The sequence below is a fragment of the Rhinatrema bivittatum genome, chromosome 6 (assembly GCF_901001135.1).
Source record: "Rhinatrema bivittatum chromosome 6, aRhiBiv1.1, whole genome shotgun sequence".
Classification (NCBI taxonomy): domain Eukaryota; kingdom Metazoa; phylum Chordata; class Amphibia; order Gymnophiona; family Rhinatrematidae; genus Rhinatrema; species Rhinatrema bivittatum.
Window position 1 is genome coordinate 258699374 of NC_042620.1, and position 14698 is coordinate 258714071.

Consider the following 14698-nt stretch of genomic DNA (forward strand, 5'->3'; position numbering starts at 1 on the left):
ATCCCAGGACTACTCTAGTACTTGGAAAAAGAAGTAGTTTGGGGCAGATGGAGAAAGGACTCTAGAGAGAAGATGCACATCAAGGTAGCTGGTGCAGCTAGTGAGAAAAAAAGTAATTATTGGTCAGAGAGAAAAAAAGAGATTGTTTGAAAGAGAAAGACCCTTAGCTTTGGCAGACAGGGGTTGCATTCTAATCTTTTTGGTGCAGCTCTACCTGAAAAAGAGAACCTTTGAGAGAGGGTAAGAAAAAAATGTGTGAGAGAAAATCGAGTCAAAGTTAAAATGTATCAGCAGAGACATGCGGACCTATGGAAATATGCTATACTTTAAGGTTACTGTGGATTGATTTGGTATGCAGGAGAATCACCTTGTGGAGGTAACTTTGCCTAGTGGATGTCTCCGTTTTGGTTTTGGATTCTGTGATGAGGTGGATGAGGAATCTGTGAGGCCTTCTGCATTGATTTCGTTTGTGGACCAGGGATATCTTCCTTGGCCTGTGATAGTAGCAATTTCAGAAGTGGTGTGGGGGGATGATACCGAGTGTGTGTGTGTGCACACAATAATTTTGTTTGCAGGACAGCTTTTAGTCAGGAGACTTGTGGGCTTTGGTAGGGGTGTGAGGGATCTATGGCTTGAATTGTCACTGGGTGTGGGCTCTGGTATAGGTGGCGAGATGAGGTCAACTTACCTGTGATCTGATCCAGTGATGGTTGATGGAGAGAGTCTGATTAATGGTGCACGAGGTAGCACACAAAAGGGCAGGTCCTTTGTCCTAGCCCATCAGTACGGGGCCTGCCAGCAGCACAGCTCTTTAGAGCCGGTTGTTGCTCAAGGATGAGGTCAGCGTGTGGGCGGGCCAAGGCTGTTGGATGGCTTCTTCTCCTTCTGCAGTCTTCTCGGTGTAGGTGATGGGAGCAGGGAAGGGCGAGGGGGCCCTGGATGGGAGATGGGCCAGCCAGCTGACTTACTCCCTGCTGCAGCTCCTGGGAGAAGAGCGTCCTGTGGTGCGATTCTTCACCTCCCTCCTTCTATCCCTGGTCCTCTATCCCTTTACCCCATTTCCCTCATCGTCACCCTCCACCCCATACAGGGTGCTGTCACCCTCTCCCTCATCCATATCCTGGCTTATATCTCCCTTCCTCTATCCTGTGCCCTCCTCTCTCCATTTTGGATCCTCTCTCCCTAAACTTCATTCACTTTATCTATTTCCCCATTTCAGGTTTGGTCTCATTCTCCCCTCTCTCGATCTTTCAAAAATTCTCTCATCCACCCCTTCCTTCCCCTCCCCTTTCCCCATCCACAGGGCAGCCTGGCCTTCCCTTCCCCTGATCGACTTTGCACTGGCCCTCCCTGTCCTGTCTGTCTGTCTCTCCCCTATCCCATGTTATGGTCTCCTCTCCACCCCAGCCCTTTGTCCCAGCCTTCCCTTCCCCCAGTCAGCTCTGATGTACTCTCCCAATTCTCTCCCCAGCCAGTAGCCACAGCAGCATTTAATGCCACATCATCTGCCATTATGCAGCTCCCCACATTGGGGAAAGCTGTGCCAGCCCAGTGAGCACAGGGTTATTGCAGGGTGGGGAGGGTTCTCCCTGCGCAGTCCTAGGGTAGCTATTGTTTAAATGGTTAACCATGTATTTATTTATTTTTAAAGATGTATAACCTGCATGCTTCAAAGTTTGCAGCGGGGCACAATAGAAACATTTATAAAACAGGCCCATGATATCTACGTTCTCAAGGTGGTGGTAAGTACAAGAAAGGATGATAATCAAAACACGAGCAGCGTAAGCTGGGAGATATTCTTAACTAGAGCAATGTAGGCCCTTATCTGCCACCTGGTACCTTCTTACTATGAGCAAACCCAGCTCACGAATGCCCATTTTAAACCACACCGTGTTTACACTTGCACTTAATGGGGAAGTCTGGTAAACTGTGTTTATTGTAAGCAGATTTCTGATCTCTTTCTCCTCTCCCCAAGAGGGAGGTAAGAAAGGAAATCAGCAGCTGAGATGCTCAGAGCAGAGACAAAACTTTGCTGTGGGCGGGAAATCCTTCTCTTAGAGCTGGGTGTGTGCAGTCAGGAAGCACCTGAGTGGCTTCTTCCAAATCTGCAATGTTGAAGAAGAGGGCTGGCCAAGATAGACAGAGGGGTGCATCAGAAAGCAACAAAAACCCAACCCATGGAGGCAAAGGTCTGCATTATTATACGGCAGCATAACAGACTAATATAATGATACATAGAGCAGGGAAGTGCAGTTTGCAAAAGTAATTCACACATACATACATACTACCAGAAACCCACTGTATATAGATGAACTTCCACTGAAATTATATTTTTTAAATGTTATATAATAATTCTATATAAACATATAATTTATTTAGTGTGTAAAAGGGCCTGCGATTACCTAGCATGTTGATACTGGTTAGATTTACAAGATGATATTTACATTTATGTTGACCCTTATTCATCAAGTTAAATGAAAACATTCACAACTTTTCATAAGGAAAAATGTAAGCTCACTTATAAATATGGGGCTCATTAATTACACTGAAAAGGCCTCCTACCCTTGTACCGTGTTCCATATTCTGCTAAGAACTTCAAATCAAAATGTCTTAAAGCAGGAGTTTGTTTTTCACTGATCTCTCGCACTTTCATCCTGAAAGAAAAATTACAGAAATATTCCAAAAGACATCAAGAATTAAAAAAAAAACAAAAAGGTCCTGACTGCGTAAGTCTTTACACCCTGTGACTCGATATTTGGTGGAAGCCCCTTCTGCAGCAACAGCAGCCACGAGCCCTTAAGGATCGGTGCCTACCAACTTTGCACAGCAGGGATGGTGCAGAAGAGCCCAAGCTCTTTCAGGTTGGCTGGTGATCATCTGCGGACTGCAGCCTTCAAGCCTTGCCACAGAGTTTCCGACTGCATTCAGGGCTGGACTTTGACAGCGGTCACTCGAGGACATTCATCTTCTTGCCGAGGCACTCCATTGTTGCTTTTCCTTTGTGCTCAGGATCATTGTCCTGCTGAAAGGTGAATCTTCTCCCCATTCCTAGGTTTTCTTCCAGCATAGGCCTGTATTTTGCCTCCTCAATCTTCACATTTCCTCCCTCCCTGTCACTGCACAGCAACTCTTAACGACATAATGCTGACAGGGATGGAGTTAGCAGGGGGATGAGCTGGGTTTGTTTTATGCCACACAATCGCTTAGCATTGAGGCTAAAATATCTTTGCAAATGCTACCGCGCAGCATATGGCTTTTTCTTCACCAGTGACTTCCTTCTTGCTGCCCTCCCATACCGGCCATGTTTGTGAAATGATCTTGAAACTGCTGAACAGTCAACATTTTCCCCAGTATCCAACAGACCTCTGTAGTTCTTTTAAAGTAATTTTAGGCCGCACAGTGACCTTCTGCAGCAGCTGACCTTGGAGGGGTAGCTTGATCTTGGTGCTGCCAAACAGTTTCCATGTCACAATGATAGACCTGACAATGCCCCCAAGGAATATTCAGACACACTAAAATTTTCTCACAGCCGTCCCCAGTCTGTACCTTTGCATAACATTATCCTGGAGTTCTTTCAGCAGCTCCTTGTACATGCTTTGATCTCTGCATCAAATTCACTTCATACAACAGAAACAGCTTGATTGTTGATCCAGAAGTATTCACATCAGCTAAACTGCTGTGACTGGGCACAGGTGGGCTCCCTTTAGCTTATTATAAACCTTAGTAAGGCAATTATTTGAACCAGGGCTGATATGGGTTTTCTATGACAAAGGGTGCAAACACTTATGCAATCAAGACCTTTCATTTGTAATTACTTTTGGAATATTTCTATATTTGTTCTTTCATGATGAAAGTGTAGATCAGAGAAACAAATGTCTACTACTATAATGCATTTTGTATTTTTAGTAAAATGTGAAAATGTACAAGGGTGTGAACTTTTGCAAGGCACTGCATACAGCTTCAGATAACTACCTGCATGACTGTTTCACATGCATTGCCAAACTAATGCATAAAATGATTGCTGAGGAAAATTCTGTCAATCATGGGGCAATGCTGCATCCTGGTGGTCAACAGTGAGAATACACTGGTCAAGACTCCTTGCCCTGGCGGGATGGGCGTAGCCAGGCGGGGAATGGGGGTCTTGTTTTGAGGGATCTTGGCTAGAACATATGCAGCTAGCAGGAACCAGAAACAGATCTGAGATGTTTGCAAGTGTTTATTTATTGCTAAAGGTTCTTGAAGTACATTCAATAAACAAGGCAATGCAAAAGGCAAGCAAGAATACAAATAAACAAGTCATAGGACCTTGGCACTAACTAAGGCCTTAGCCAGATAAATAAAAGCATTTGAAAATGTACTGATGTTCAAATTCTAGGCTGTACTGTGGGGGTAGGCTTAGAAACTTAGCTAGAGTTAATTTTCAGAGCTAGTAGGTTAAGTCAGTGTCTTAAATCTAGATGGCTATATTCTGGTGACCTAGATTTAAGATAATTTTCAGCTGAAAATGAATTTAGATGGCCAAAATCTGTCCGGCTAAGTTAGACAATTTGGCCCTTACTAAAATTGACTTCTCTGTACACAAGCAAATCCTTGAAGCAAAATGCTATGTCTAAGTCCAGCAAAAGATACAAACCCAGGAAGTCCAAACAAGGTCAAGTTAAAGTGGAACAAAGTACGATCAGATTCCAGGACTGATGACAGACCCAGACAGGTTATCTCAGGAACAGAGGCTGGTGCAAGACTCAGGAGCAGACCTAGCCTTTTCAGGATTTTGCATTTGAAATAGCCTTGAGCCCAGGGAGCTCATGACAGGGGCTGGGCTTCTGTTAGACTAGGAAACAACAAATCTGAGCATGAACCCACCGAACACACTCACCTATAACCAAGCAGGGAACAGGACAGAACAAGAATGTAGATACAGTACCTAGAAACCAGCAGGCTGAAAGGCATTCAGCAGCACTACCTGTTAGATCTCTTCCTTTCCCACGTGAGTTACCCAGCAACCTCAGGGCATAGTTTTAAGACACACCAGGGTTACAGCCTGACATCACTTCAAAACTTTTTTTTTTTTTTGGCTTTTCCCTTTAAGAACATAAGAAAATGCCATACTGGGTCAGACCAAGGGTCCATCAAGCCCAGCATCCTGTTTCCAACAGTGGCCAATCCAGGCCATAAGGACCTGGCAAGTACCAAAAACTAAGTCTATTCCATGTTACCAATGCTAACGGCAGTGGCTATTCTCTAAGTGAACTTAATAGCAGGTAATGGACTTCTCCTCCAAGAACTTATCCAATCCTTTTTTAAACACAGCTATACTAACTGCACGAACCACATTCTCTGGCAACAAATTCCAGAGTTTAATTGTGCGTTGAGTAAAAAAGAACTTTCTCCGATTAGTTTTAAATGTGCCCCATGCTAACTTCATGGAGTGCCCCCTAGTCTTTTTACTATCTGAAAGAGTAAATAACCGATTCACATCTACCCGTTCTAGACCTCTCATGATTTTAACATCTCTATTCCTGGAAGGCCATCTCTATTCCTGGAAGGCCATAAACAGGTCTATATGTCAGATAACCAAGCTATACAGTGTAAGCAGTTTCTTAATCAAATACATGCAAAATGTATCTCAACTATGTTCATTATGCTTATCCTAAAAGCTAGACCCATTTGTGCCCCTCCAGGATGAGTTCTGCACCACTTATTTAATAATCTGTTATCTGCTTGGTGTAGAATTGCCATCTTATTTTTATTCTGTTGGTCTTTTGTATATTTCAGTTTATTTAATTGTTTGTTGTTTATTTATATTTTTGTTTTGTCTTGGTAAAATTTGTATTATTATTATTATTTCTTACATTCAATTGTACCTCGCCATGCTGTGATTAAATAACTGGGAAAGGTGGGTTATCAGTTCAATTTTAAATTCAAGTAAATGCTGAACAAAACCATCTGCCCATTAACCTTTTTCATACCCCCTTATATCCATTCATATCATTAAGTGCTAAGGAAATGCCCAAAAGCAGAAAAGAAGTAACCCACCACACAGTGGCTTATTACATTGGCCTCATTGTAATAAGCCACGGTAGGGCTGGGGGTTAAGGCTACTGCAAAGGGAGCTTTCACACCCTCCCCCCTTTCCAGGACTTCATGCTCATTGCTTAAGTGCGACACCTAGTGGCCAGATTCAGGGCCCATGATTGCACAGTTCCATAAGGAGCCCTGGTGCAGAGCTCCCAACCCAGGACTGGCACTGCAATGAACAGACTAGGTAAGTTGTGAGGTGGTGGGGGAGGGGGGGCGGGTGCTGGTAAAATACAGGAAAAATTCCCAACAAGTTGCATGGCACCAGATCCCAGCCTTGGTTCACAACTGAGCAGGAAGAACAAAACTGCAGGAGGGGGATTGCCAAGTTACAAAAATAAATATTTTAATGATTGTTCAAATGTTTTAAACTCTTGGTGTTAGTAATATTACTATTTTTTTATTGTTACGTATATAATTTTATACTCACTGCTGCTTTTCTTCTTTTAAGGACATGCCCAAAATGTTCTGAGAGCCAGTAAAACCATCAGTTTTCTAACAAAGTTAAGAAAATGCCTCATCACAAGGCCACTGTTCGGGTAGAAAGAACTTGAAGTAGAAATTTAGAGAAGCAATAAGGAAGGGTCTGGCTGATCTCACTACCAGCAAAATATTTCTCTCCTGGAAGATTCCTAAGGCTCAAGAAACTGTTTTTAAAGTAAGTTCCTGCAGTGGACTGTGGCGTCAATCCCTTGGGGAAGAGACGAACCAGAACTCAAGTTTCTCAATCCCTTGGGATGGGCTATGAGGGGAGCCCCTGGAATAGGGTTGCCAACTGGATCCAGATTCTCAGCACAGGCTGATCCAGTCCTGGATTTATCCACTGCATGCAGGCACTTGTAGTCTTGCTGATCATGGGGACTGCAGTAGGGAAATCAGACCTACAAGTCCCTGCGTGCAATGGAGAAAAAAATTCAGGACTGGATCAACTGGTTCTGAAAATCTGGATCCAGCTGACAACCTACCCTGGGAGGGGGAGGAGAATACCCAGAATGGATGTTTAGACCCCCTTGGAATGGAATCTAGGAACTGCCCCTGGGGAGGAGTTAAGCCATAACTGGATTTGTTTGCATCCCTTCAACTAGAACTCCAGTTACAATACCTTAAAAAAAAAAGGCAAAGCTGGAACTAGATTTCTGTGCTTCTTGGAATGGATTCTGGATGTTGCTCCAGGAAGGAAGAGAAGAAAATCCAATCCTGGAACCGGACTTCTATGCCTCCTCCAAATGGATTCGGATTAGACTCAGCCCGACAATAGCTTAAACTGCGCCTTCTTTTAGACCCCCCCCAGGTCTTTGATGAGAGGCAGGTCATTGTCTCTCAGAGCCTGGAAGAAGTTGTCCTTGTCAGAGGTCCCCCAGCTCCTCTCAAACTCATACAGCTTCCTCATCTTATCCTGGGAGGTGCTCTGGGCCCGGACTGTATCATACTTCTCATCCGTCAGCACTCTTTCTTTCAGCAGGACGTCCAAGATAGGGTCCACTAAGAAGACTCGCTTAATGAGGTCAGATCTGTGCTGGTCCACAAAGTGCTGTCCTGGGGAGGAAACAAGATGGGAGCAAACATTCAGCAAAAGAAAAACAAAAAAAAGTGGGACTTCCGTCTCTTTCAATAAAAATGGCACTGGCACTTGACCCAGGAAATTAAGTCCTTTTACTGGCTCCTAAAGACTATGACGATAAATAAAAATCAAATAATCTGTCCTGGGTTGACCAAGAACAAGACAAGCAGCAGCCCCACCACCTCTATTTCACCTTTCTGCACTTCCTCAGGGGGTTCCGTGCACTGATCCAATCACCTTCGGTTAAACCCACAAAATCCATGTGTAATTACTGCAACTTCTTTACTGCAGGCCTTTAACAATACCCATCATACATCACATTAAAAAAAACACCGAGCCCCTAAATTTAAACACGCAAGTTAGGAGTCTAAATTTGGGCTGAAAATTCACCTACATCCAGGAGCTTGAATTTAGTCCTGCTATTCATTTGCCTCGATTTAGGCTCCTAAATTAGGGAAAATCAGTACTAATCACCTAATGTTTTACCTGCCCCTACTCCCCCCCCCTCCCTGTAGCCATCTGTTTATCTCTAGTAAATTTTCAAAAGAGTGAATTTAGCAGCCTAACTCCCAAAGTTAGGAGCCTAAACCCTTTGAAAATTGTTCGCTAAAAGTACTTTCAAGCACGCTCCAAAACATTATAATTAATGTCATTAATTTGACGTGCTCTTAGCCTTAAAAGTGATTCTATTTATCAAAACTATTTATTATCCATTTATCAAAATTTCTCATGTCAGTGAACATTCTCGCCTCTTCTATGCACTGCAATTTAGTCTTTTTTTTATTTTAAAGGGATACAAAATTCATCTAATCAAAATACTAATTACATTTATAAATAAGGCAAAATCTCTATATCCTCATTAGGTCTGCATGGAGTTAAAGTTTTTAATTTCATAATGCAGAATGTTTTTCTCTCCAATAGTCTTCCAAATCTGTCACAAGATGTGGGGTTTGCTATATTTCACAGCATAAAAGCTGAATCCATCTAATAATCCACTATGTAAATCATTAAAGTCTGGAAGCTATTCTAAATCATTTCTTCTCATGTTTCTTAAATGTTTATATATTCTCTCAATGTTTTTTTGCTAGTTCCAACAGTGGATCTGACTCCACTGTCACACAGAGTCAAATACACTACAAAAAGTGCAATTACATTTAATATATTCCCTAATGCACTTCCTTTATTCCTCCAAAATAATGTTCATATTATATATTTTTTTTCATATTGAACATCCTTCCACATTTATAGAACTCTTGTGGTTTCTTTACCTAATTATCCTTTCTGTCAGACTCCATGGAAGCATGGAACAGAAAAAAAAAATCTTGCAGATCTTTACCTCTTCTAAAAATCAATGCAAGGGAGTTTTTTTTGAGAATTTGCCCAAGTTGTTCATCACATGCTAGAATAGAGCAGTGATTCTCTGAAATCCGGTTAAGTTCTAAAAGTATTATCAGAAAACTGAGCTTCCTTTATTGAATGGAATCAAGCTGTTCTATCCACTGTATTCTCTGCCTTTTCAATCATTTAATCTATATAACTCCTATTCTTAAAATTTGTTTTTCTAATTGGTTCCAAATTAATTTTAGAATCCTCTTTCTTAAAACACGTGGAGGTAATTTTCAAAAGAATTCACGTACGTAAATTTTTTACTGGAGTGGAGGAGTAACCTACTGGTTAAAGCAGCGGGCTGTGACCCAGCATTCAATTCCCACTGTTACTCCTTGTGATCTTCTTTACCCTCTCTATGGCCTCAGGTACAAATTTACTCCTAGATTCATCAGAATGCTATAAAGTTTGCATGACGCCTACGATAATTGGGGCCAGTTTTACATGCCCAGTCAGAGATACTAACAGCATAGTACACATCAATGAAGATTTGAAGTGATTTCTACATTGTACTCTCCACCTAGCTTGATCCACTCTCTACCTGGATGCTATCAAGCTAGGGCGAGAGAACACTGTAGAAATCTCATCTTTGTGTAACTTTCCTCATTCCAAATCACAACCGATCTTCACTGATGTGTACTGTGCTTTTCGTACAACTGCTTGTGCATGCAAAACTGACCCCCCAAAACCCTAGACCACCACCAAAATCTCACCTCGAGTTACTAGATGACCCCCCCCTATAGTGGTATAAATAGATGACTAATATGGGTGGCACCCAAGAGGCTTTCTCTCTCTCTCCCTCCCTTCCCCTCCCCAAAGTAGCATTATTGCCCATGATAGCATGATTAACACATGCATTGAGCTATCGTACGCAGCGTTACCACATCTCATTTTCATTAACTCCTCCCAAAATCAGCTCACCTGAATAAAAATTTTACAAAATTGCATATACAGTGCATGCTCCGATAAATAATACATGCATTATAGTGTTATCATTATTTAGATTATTTTGATTCTTAGCTCTCTACAGACAGGGAAATGCCTACAGTACCTGAATGTAACTGCTTTGAAGTGCCTGAAAAAGGAGAAATAAAAATAAAATAAACGGGCTTTCGAAAATTACTACTTTTACACATTTACTAGAACAGCCGATGGTACGTTTTTGTGCGGGTGAAAATTTTAAAGGCATGAACAATCCATGTACAAGATTGCAACCTGTTAAACTTTGGTGACTTTTCATCATTTTCATGATTTTTTATTCCTGAAAAGCTTAGCTGCCTTCGGTTTTTGCTCAGCAACTCATACACCCTAGAACAGCCAGTGGCATATTTTTGTGCCGGAGAATTTTCTCAATTTCTGCTCATCCTGATTCATCTTTTGAGGTGATTTGACTTCTGTCTATATTCCAACACTGGTGTCTAACAGAGCATCAATTCGTTCACCATAAAAATCTGTTTTCTTTTACTGATAAAACCTACTATGTAGCGGCATAAAAATGTGTCAGTGAAGATTATAAAGGCTTGCACAGTCAGTGTGCATGATTGCAGCGGGATGAAATTCTGAAACATTTCTTTATTTATGATGACCTTTGAATCCTGAAAATTTTACCCCCTACTTCCTTCAGTTTTTGTTCCACGTTGTACACCCTAAAACAACTGGCACGAAAATGTGCGTCGGTTGATTTTCTCAATTTCTGCTCATCCTGCTTCATCTTTTGAGGTGTTTTCACTTCTATCTGCACTCTGACACTTGTGTCTAGCACAGCATCACTTCATCCACCATAAAAATGTGTTTTCTTTCACTGAAGGAGCCTAAAATAAAAACGGCATAAAACCAGCGACTGTACTAGGGTGTAAAATAGTTGGCTGTTCTAGTGTTAACTCTTTGGAAAATTTATTCCATAGTACTGAACTGTCAAAAGATTTTACAGGCATAAATGATTTTTTGAAAATTGTTATGATATATACTTTTACACACATAACTCCTTTGTAAATTACCTCCTATGTGTGTTAGACAGAAAAACTGCCCCATCCAGATATTTGATATCAAATTTGGTGGGTGACAATGAGATGGCCATACTGATTTTCTAACCACAGTACTCTGGATTATGTGATCATCTCCTATAAAAAAAGTGTCGCGGCCCAAAAAATTGACACTTTTAAAGACTGTGTGCCTGGACATGTAGATTTAATTAGTCAGTCACCAGTTGTTTAATAAATTCTTATAAAGATTCTTTGCTTTCCTTTCAAATAAAACAATGTACCCTAGGTTGTAAATTATCCAACTTTACATTTGCATCTATCTGGTTATTTAATGCAACAGCAAACAATAATGAGCTTATTAGTATTTTCAGAATGTTCCCAAAGGAATAATTGAAAATTCATTATCTATAGGATATAAACATCTATTCCTTCTCAAAAACTCTCTTTACAAAAACGTCACATATACTTGCTGGTGAAATGGCCAGCTCACACCAAAACTTAACTCTGCTGCAAGAGGCAGCGTGACACTTTAATCATGGTGGACAAAAAACCCCCCCACCCACTAATCATCTTTGCTTATTAGTTTTCTCAAAAAACTCCTCCCTGTTCTATGTGAATTTTAAAAGTGAGAGAAAGTCCTAAACAAACACCTTTTTAAAAAGTCCCAAAACCTCAATATTGGCAGTGCTCCTATGAACCCCAACAAAAGTCCTTTGTTTAACCGGTGAAAAGCCGGCTTCATCAGAAGAACTGGAAGGGACACAATGACTTTACACAATTTATATATAATCGCTCATCTTAAGCAAATCTATGCAACCTTTGTTGGGGTTCATAGAAGCACTGTCAATATTGAGATTTCAGGACTTTTCAAAAAGGTGTTTGGGGCTTTCTTCCACTTTAAAATTCACATTACAACAAGGAGGAACTTTTTTTTGTGAAAACCAATTAAGCAAAGATGATCACTGGGTGGTTTTTTTTTTTTATGTCTGCCTGTCACACTGCCCTTTGCAGCAGAGTAAATTTTTGGAATGAGCTGGCCGTTTCACCTGCAAGTATATGTGAGTTTTTATGTAAAGAGATTTTTTTGAAAAGGAATGGGTGTTTCTGTCTTATGGGCAGAATTGTCATTTCCCACCAGAACCAGCATAAGATGCTGCAAAACAAGGCACCCATCCACCTTTGTGCAAAATAATGATTTTGGATCAGGCTGAACCTATGCAATTGTAAAATAAAACTCGGGTTTGATCATGGTTTAATCAATCTGATTTCTCAAGTGTCCCACCACTGTGCCATAACCATGGCCTAAACAAGCAGAAAGAGAACTGACATCTAGAGTCACCCCAACTCCTCCTCCTGCTATTCCACCCTGCACATGTTCCCTAACAGATCTGCAATGCCCCTTATATAACTATTATCTTTTATTCGTTCTTGCTCTAAAAAAAAAGTCTATGTACTACAGGCTAAGGAAGTGCCATCGTTTTAAAGGCCAGGGAAGTCACAGCGGCATTTGTTGTTTCATTTTGTATCGTTTCCCATCCAAAATGGAAAAAAAAAAAAAAAGCACAAAAACATCGTTTTGCATTTTAGCATTGATAAAATGCAGAAATTAAACAAAATTGATAAAAAAAAAAGTAAATGAAATGAAACACTAAATGACACACAAAGCTTTTCCCATGCATTTACTACTGCAGGCCCTTCCTATTTGCAAAGAACAAAAAACAAGACCCATGCCTTGGAAAGTAAAGTATATTAAATTCAGTTTAGAAAACATAATGCCCGACTCTGGCCGAGTTTCGCTTTTTCAGCTGCATCAGGGGCTTATTAATCCATACTAAACAAATGTATTTACATACACATTTCTATAAGAGCATCACTCTCAGCTGCTTGAAAATGGTTGCAATGTTATTTCGACAACCACTTTTTATTCATATCTCGCAGAATGCTCAGAGATTCTTCGCTTTACATTCATGTCACTCATTTCCGACAAAATCCCAAAACGGTGCGATGCTGTACACACACAATATGTGCTCCTACGCGAGATATGAATAAAAAGTAGTTGTCGAAATAACACTGTAACCATTTTCAAGCAGCTGAGAGTGACGCTCTTATACAAACGTGTGTGCAAGTAAAAGATTCGAACAATTGTGCTTTCTGTTCTTAAATAATCAAATTCCTTCTTTTTAAACAGACTTTTCTCCAAACCCACCATGAGGAAGGAGCGTGGAATTCCTTTTACATAAAACTACAGAGTAAGGGCCAATTTCTCAGCCTGAGAAAAGGGAGAGCAGGATATACATTTTAGTTCACCTGTGGCAGCTTCAGCACTGGCACTTGCTCCAGGGGTCTGGGACTGTCTGCTGGCCCCTGAGGTGGTGGAGGGCTTGGAACCTGTAAGAAAGACCCCCCCCCAAAAAGGAGGTGCTTAGGTGACAGCTTCTCACATCAGACAGCATGCACTGGATGTCTCTGCCAGGGTATCACTCCCATGGATCCAGTTCTGGCTCTGTGGAATCAGAAAAGCTCCCCTCCCCCCTTCATTAAAACAGGTCTGATTTTTCAGGATATTGCCGATGCATATGCACGAGCTACATTCTGCAAGCACCGCCTCCATTGCATGCAAATAAAGCTCGCGCATCTTTATTGGAGATATCCTTGAACGGCAGGGGCTGCCGTGGGGCCTCGGGGTTAGTTCTGTACCTCCTCCGTGCACGGATGGCTCCTCCCTCCCCCGTGACTGCCCGCCTTCTCTCCTCGGCGAAAGTTAAGGTTTCTCTCTTCCCCTTCCACCCCCCTCTGTTTATTTTGCCCTGGAGGTGCTGGGGTGTGTCCATGGGCCTCTCTCTCAGCCGCTCTGTAGGGAGGAGCTGCCGTATTAGGAGGAAACGAGGGGTCGGAGCCTGCAACCCAAAAGATTTCCCCCGACTTGAGGCGGGAAAAGATGTAAATAAATAAATAAATAAATAAATAGAGTTCTATCTAAAGCGAAAGCATTTCGCTAAACCCTCTCTGCCTGCTCCTTCTGTCACAATTCTAATCCAAGCTCGTTTTGAGAGAGAGAGAGAGAGGGTGGCTTTTTTCTGTCTCTTGTTAGGGGCGGGGATGGAGTGTGGGGGGGGGGGGGGTAAAAAGAGGATTCCCCCCGTTTATCTTTCTCCCCTTAACTCGCGTTTAATCCCCGCTCGGGGGTGAGTTCGGGTGCCTCTTCCCCGTCTTTTAAGCAGCGGCAATGTGATAACAGAAAGAAAGGGGCCGAGCCCAGCCCAGCCCAGCCCCGCTGCCCCCTACCTCCCTCCTCCACGGCTCTCCTCAGCCTCCCCGCCAGCTTCTTCTCGTTGATGGACTCCAGGATGCGCACGGCCAGCCGGACCCCGTACTCCTCCAGGTAGTAGTCGATCAGGAGGTCCGCCAGGTCCAGGGGGTCCGCCTTCTGCAGCCGCCCCAGCGGGATGTGCTCGTAGTCCGCCTCCAGCTCCACCTCGTTCAGCTTGCGCTTGAACTTGCGCAGCTGCACCTCCTCCAGCTCTTCCAGGTGGTCCACCAGGAGCTCCCGCACCGTCTTCTTCCCCATCTCGGGTCACCGCGCTGCCTGATCAGCTCACGAGCAACTTTCAGGAAATGCCCGGGGGCCGGGTCAGCAGAGGAAGGGGGAAGAGCTGAGCAGCAGCCTGCACTTTGCACTCTGAGATAAGAT

The 14698-nt window shown here is 42.4% G+C and overlaps 1 protein-coding gene across 3 annotated transcripts; it reads right to left on the minus strand.

Moving 5' to 3' along the window:
• Nucleotides 1-5384: 5384 nt before the first annotated feature.
• On the minus strand, nucleotides 5385-14694 carry PYCARD (PYD and CARD domain containing). 3 transcript variants are annotated; one of them, XM_029606917.1, is made up of 4 exons: nucleotides 14293-14694; nucleotides 13303-13395; nucleotides 10077-10100; nucleotides 5385-7614 (listed from the first exon to the last, which is right to left on the minus strand). In XM_029606917.1, exons 1-4 carry the CDS (start codon nucleotides 14573-14575, stop codon nucleotides 7355-7357), a joined length of 660 nt encoding a protein of 219 aa, XP_029462777.1. In that variant the 5' UTR covers nucleotides 14576-14694; the 3' UTR covers nucleotides 5385-7354. The 3 variants fall into 3 exon arrangements, with proteins under 3 accessions (XP_029462777.1, XP_029462778.1, XP_029462779.1); XM_029606918.1 differs by having other exon boundaries at nucleotides 13315-13395; nucleotides 14293-14690; XM_029606919.1 differs by lacking the exon at nucleotides 10077-10100 and having other exon boundaries at nucleotides 13315-13395; nucleotides 14293-14693.
• Between the last annotated feature and the right edge of the window lie 4 nt (nucleotides 14695-14698).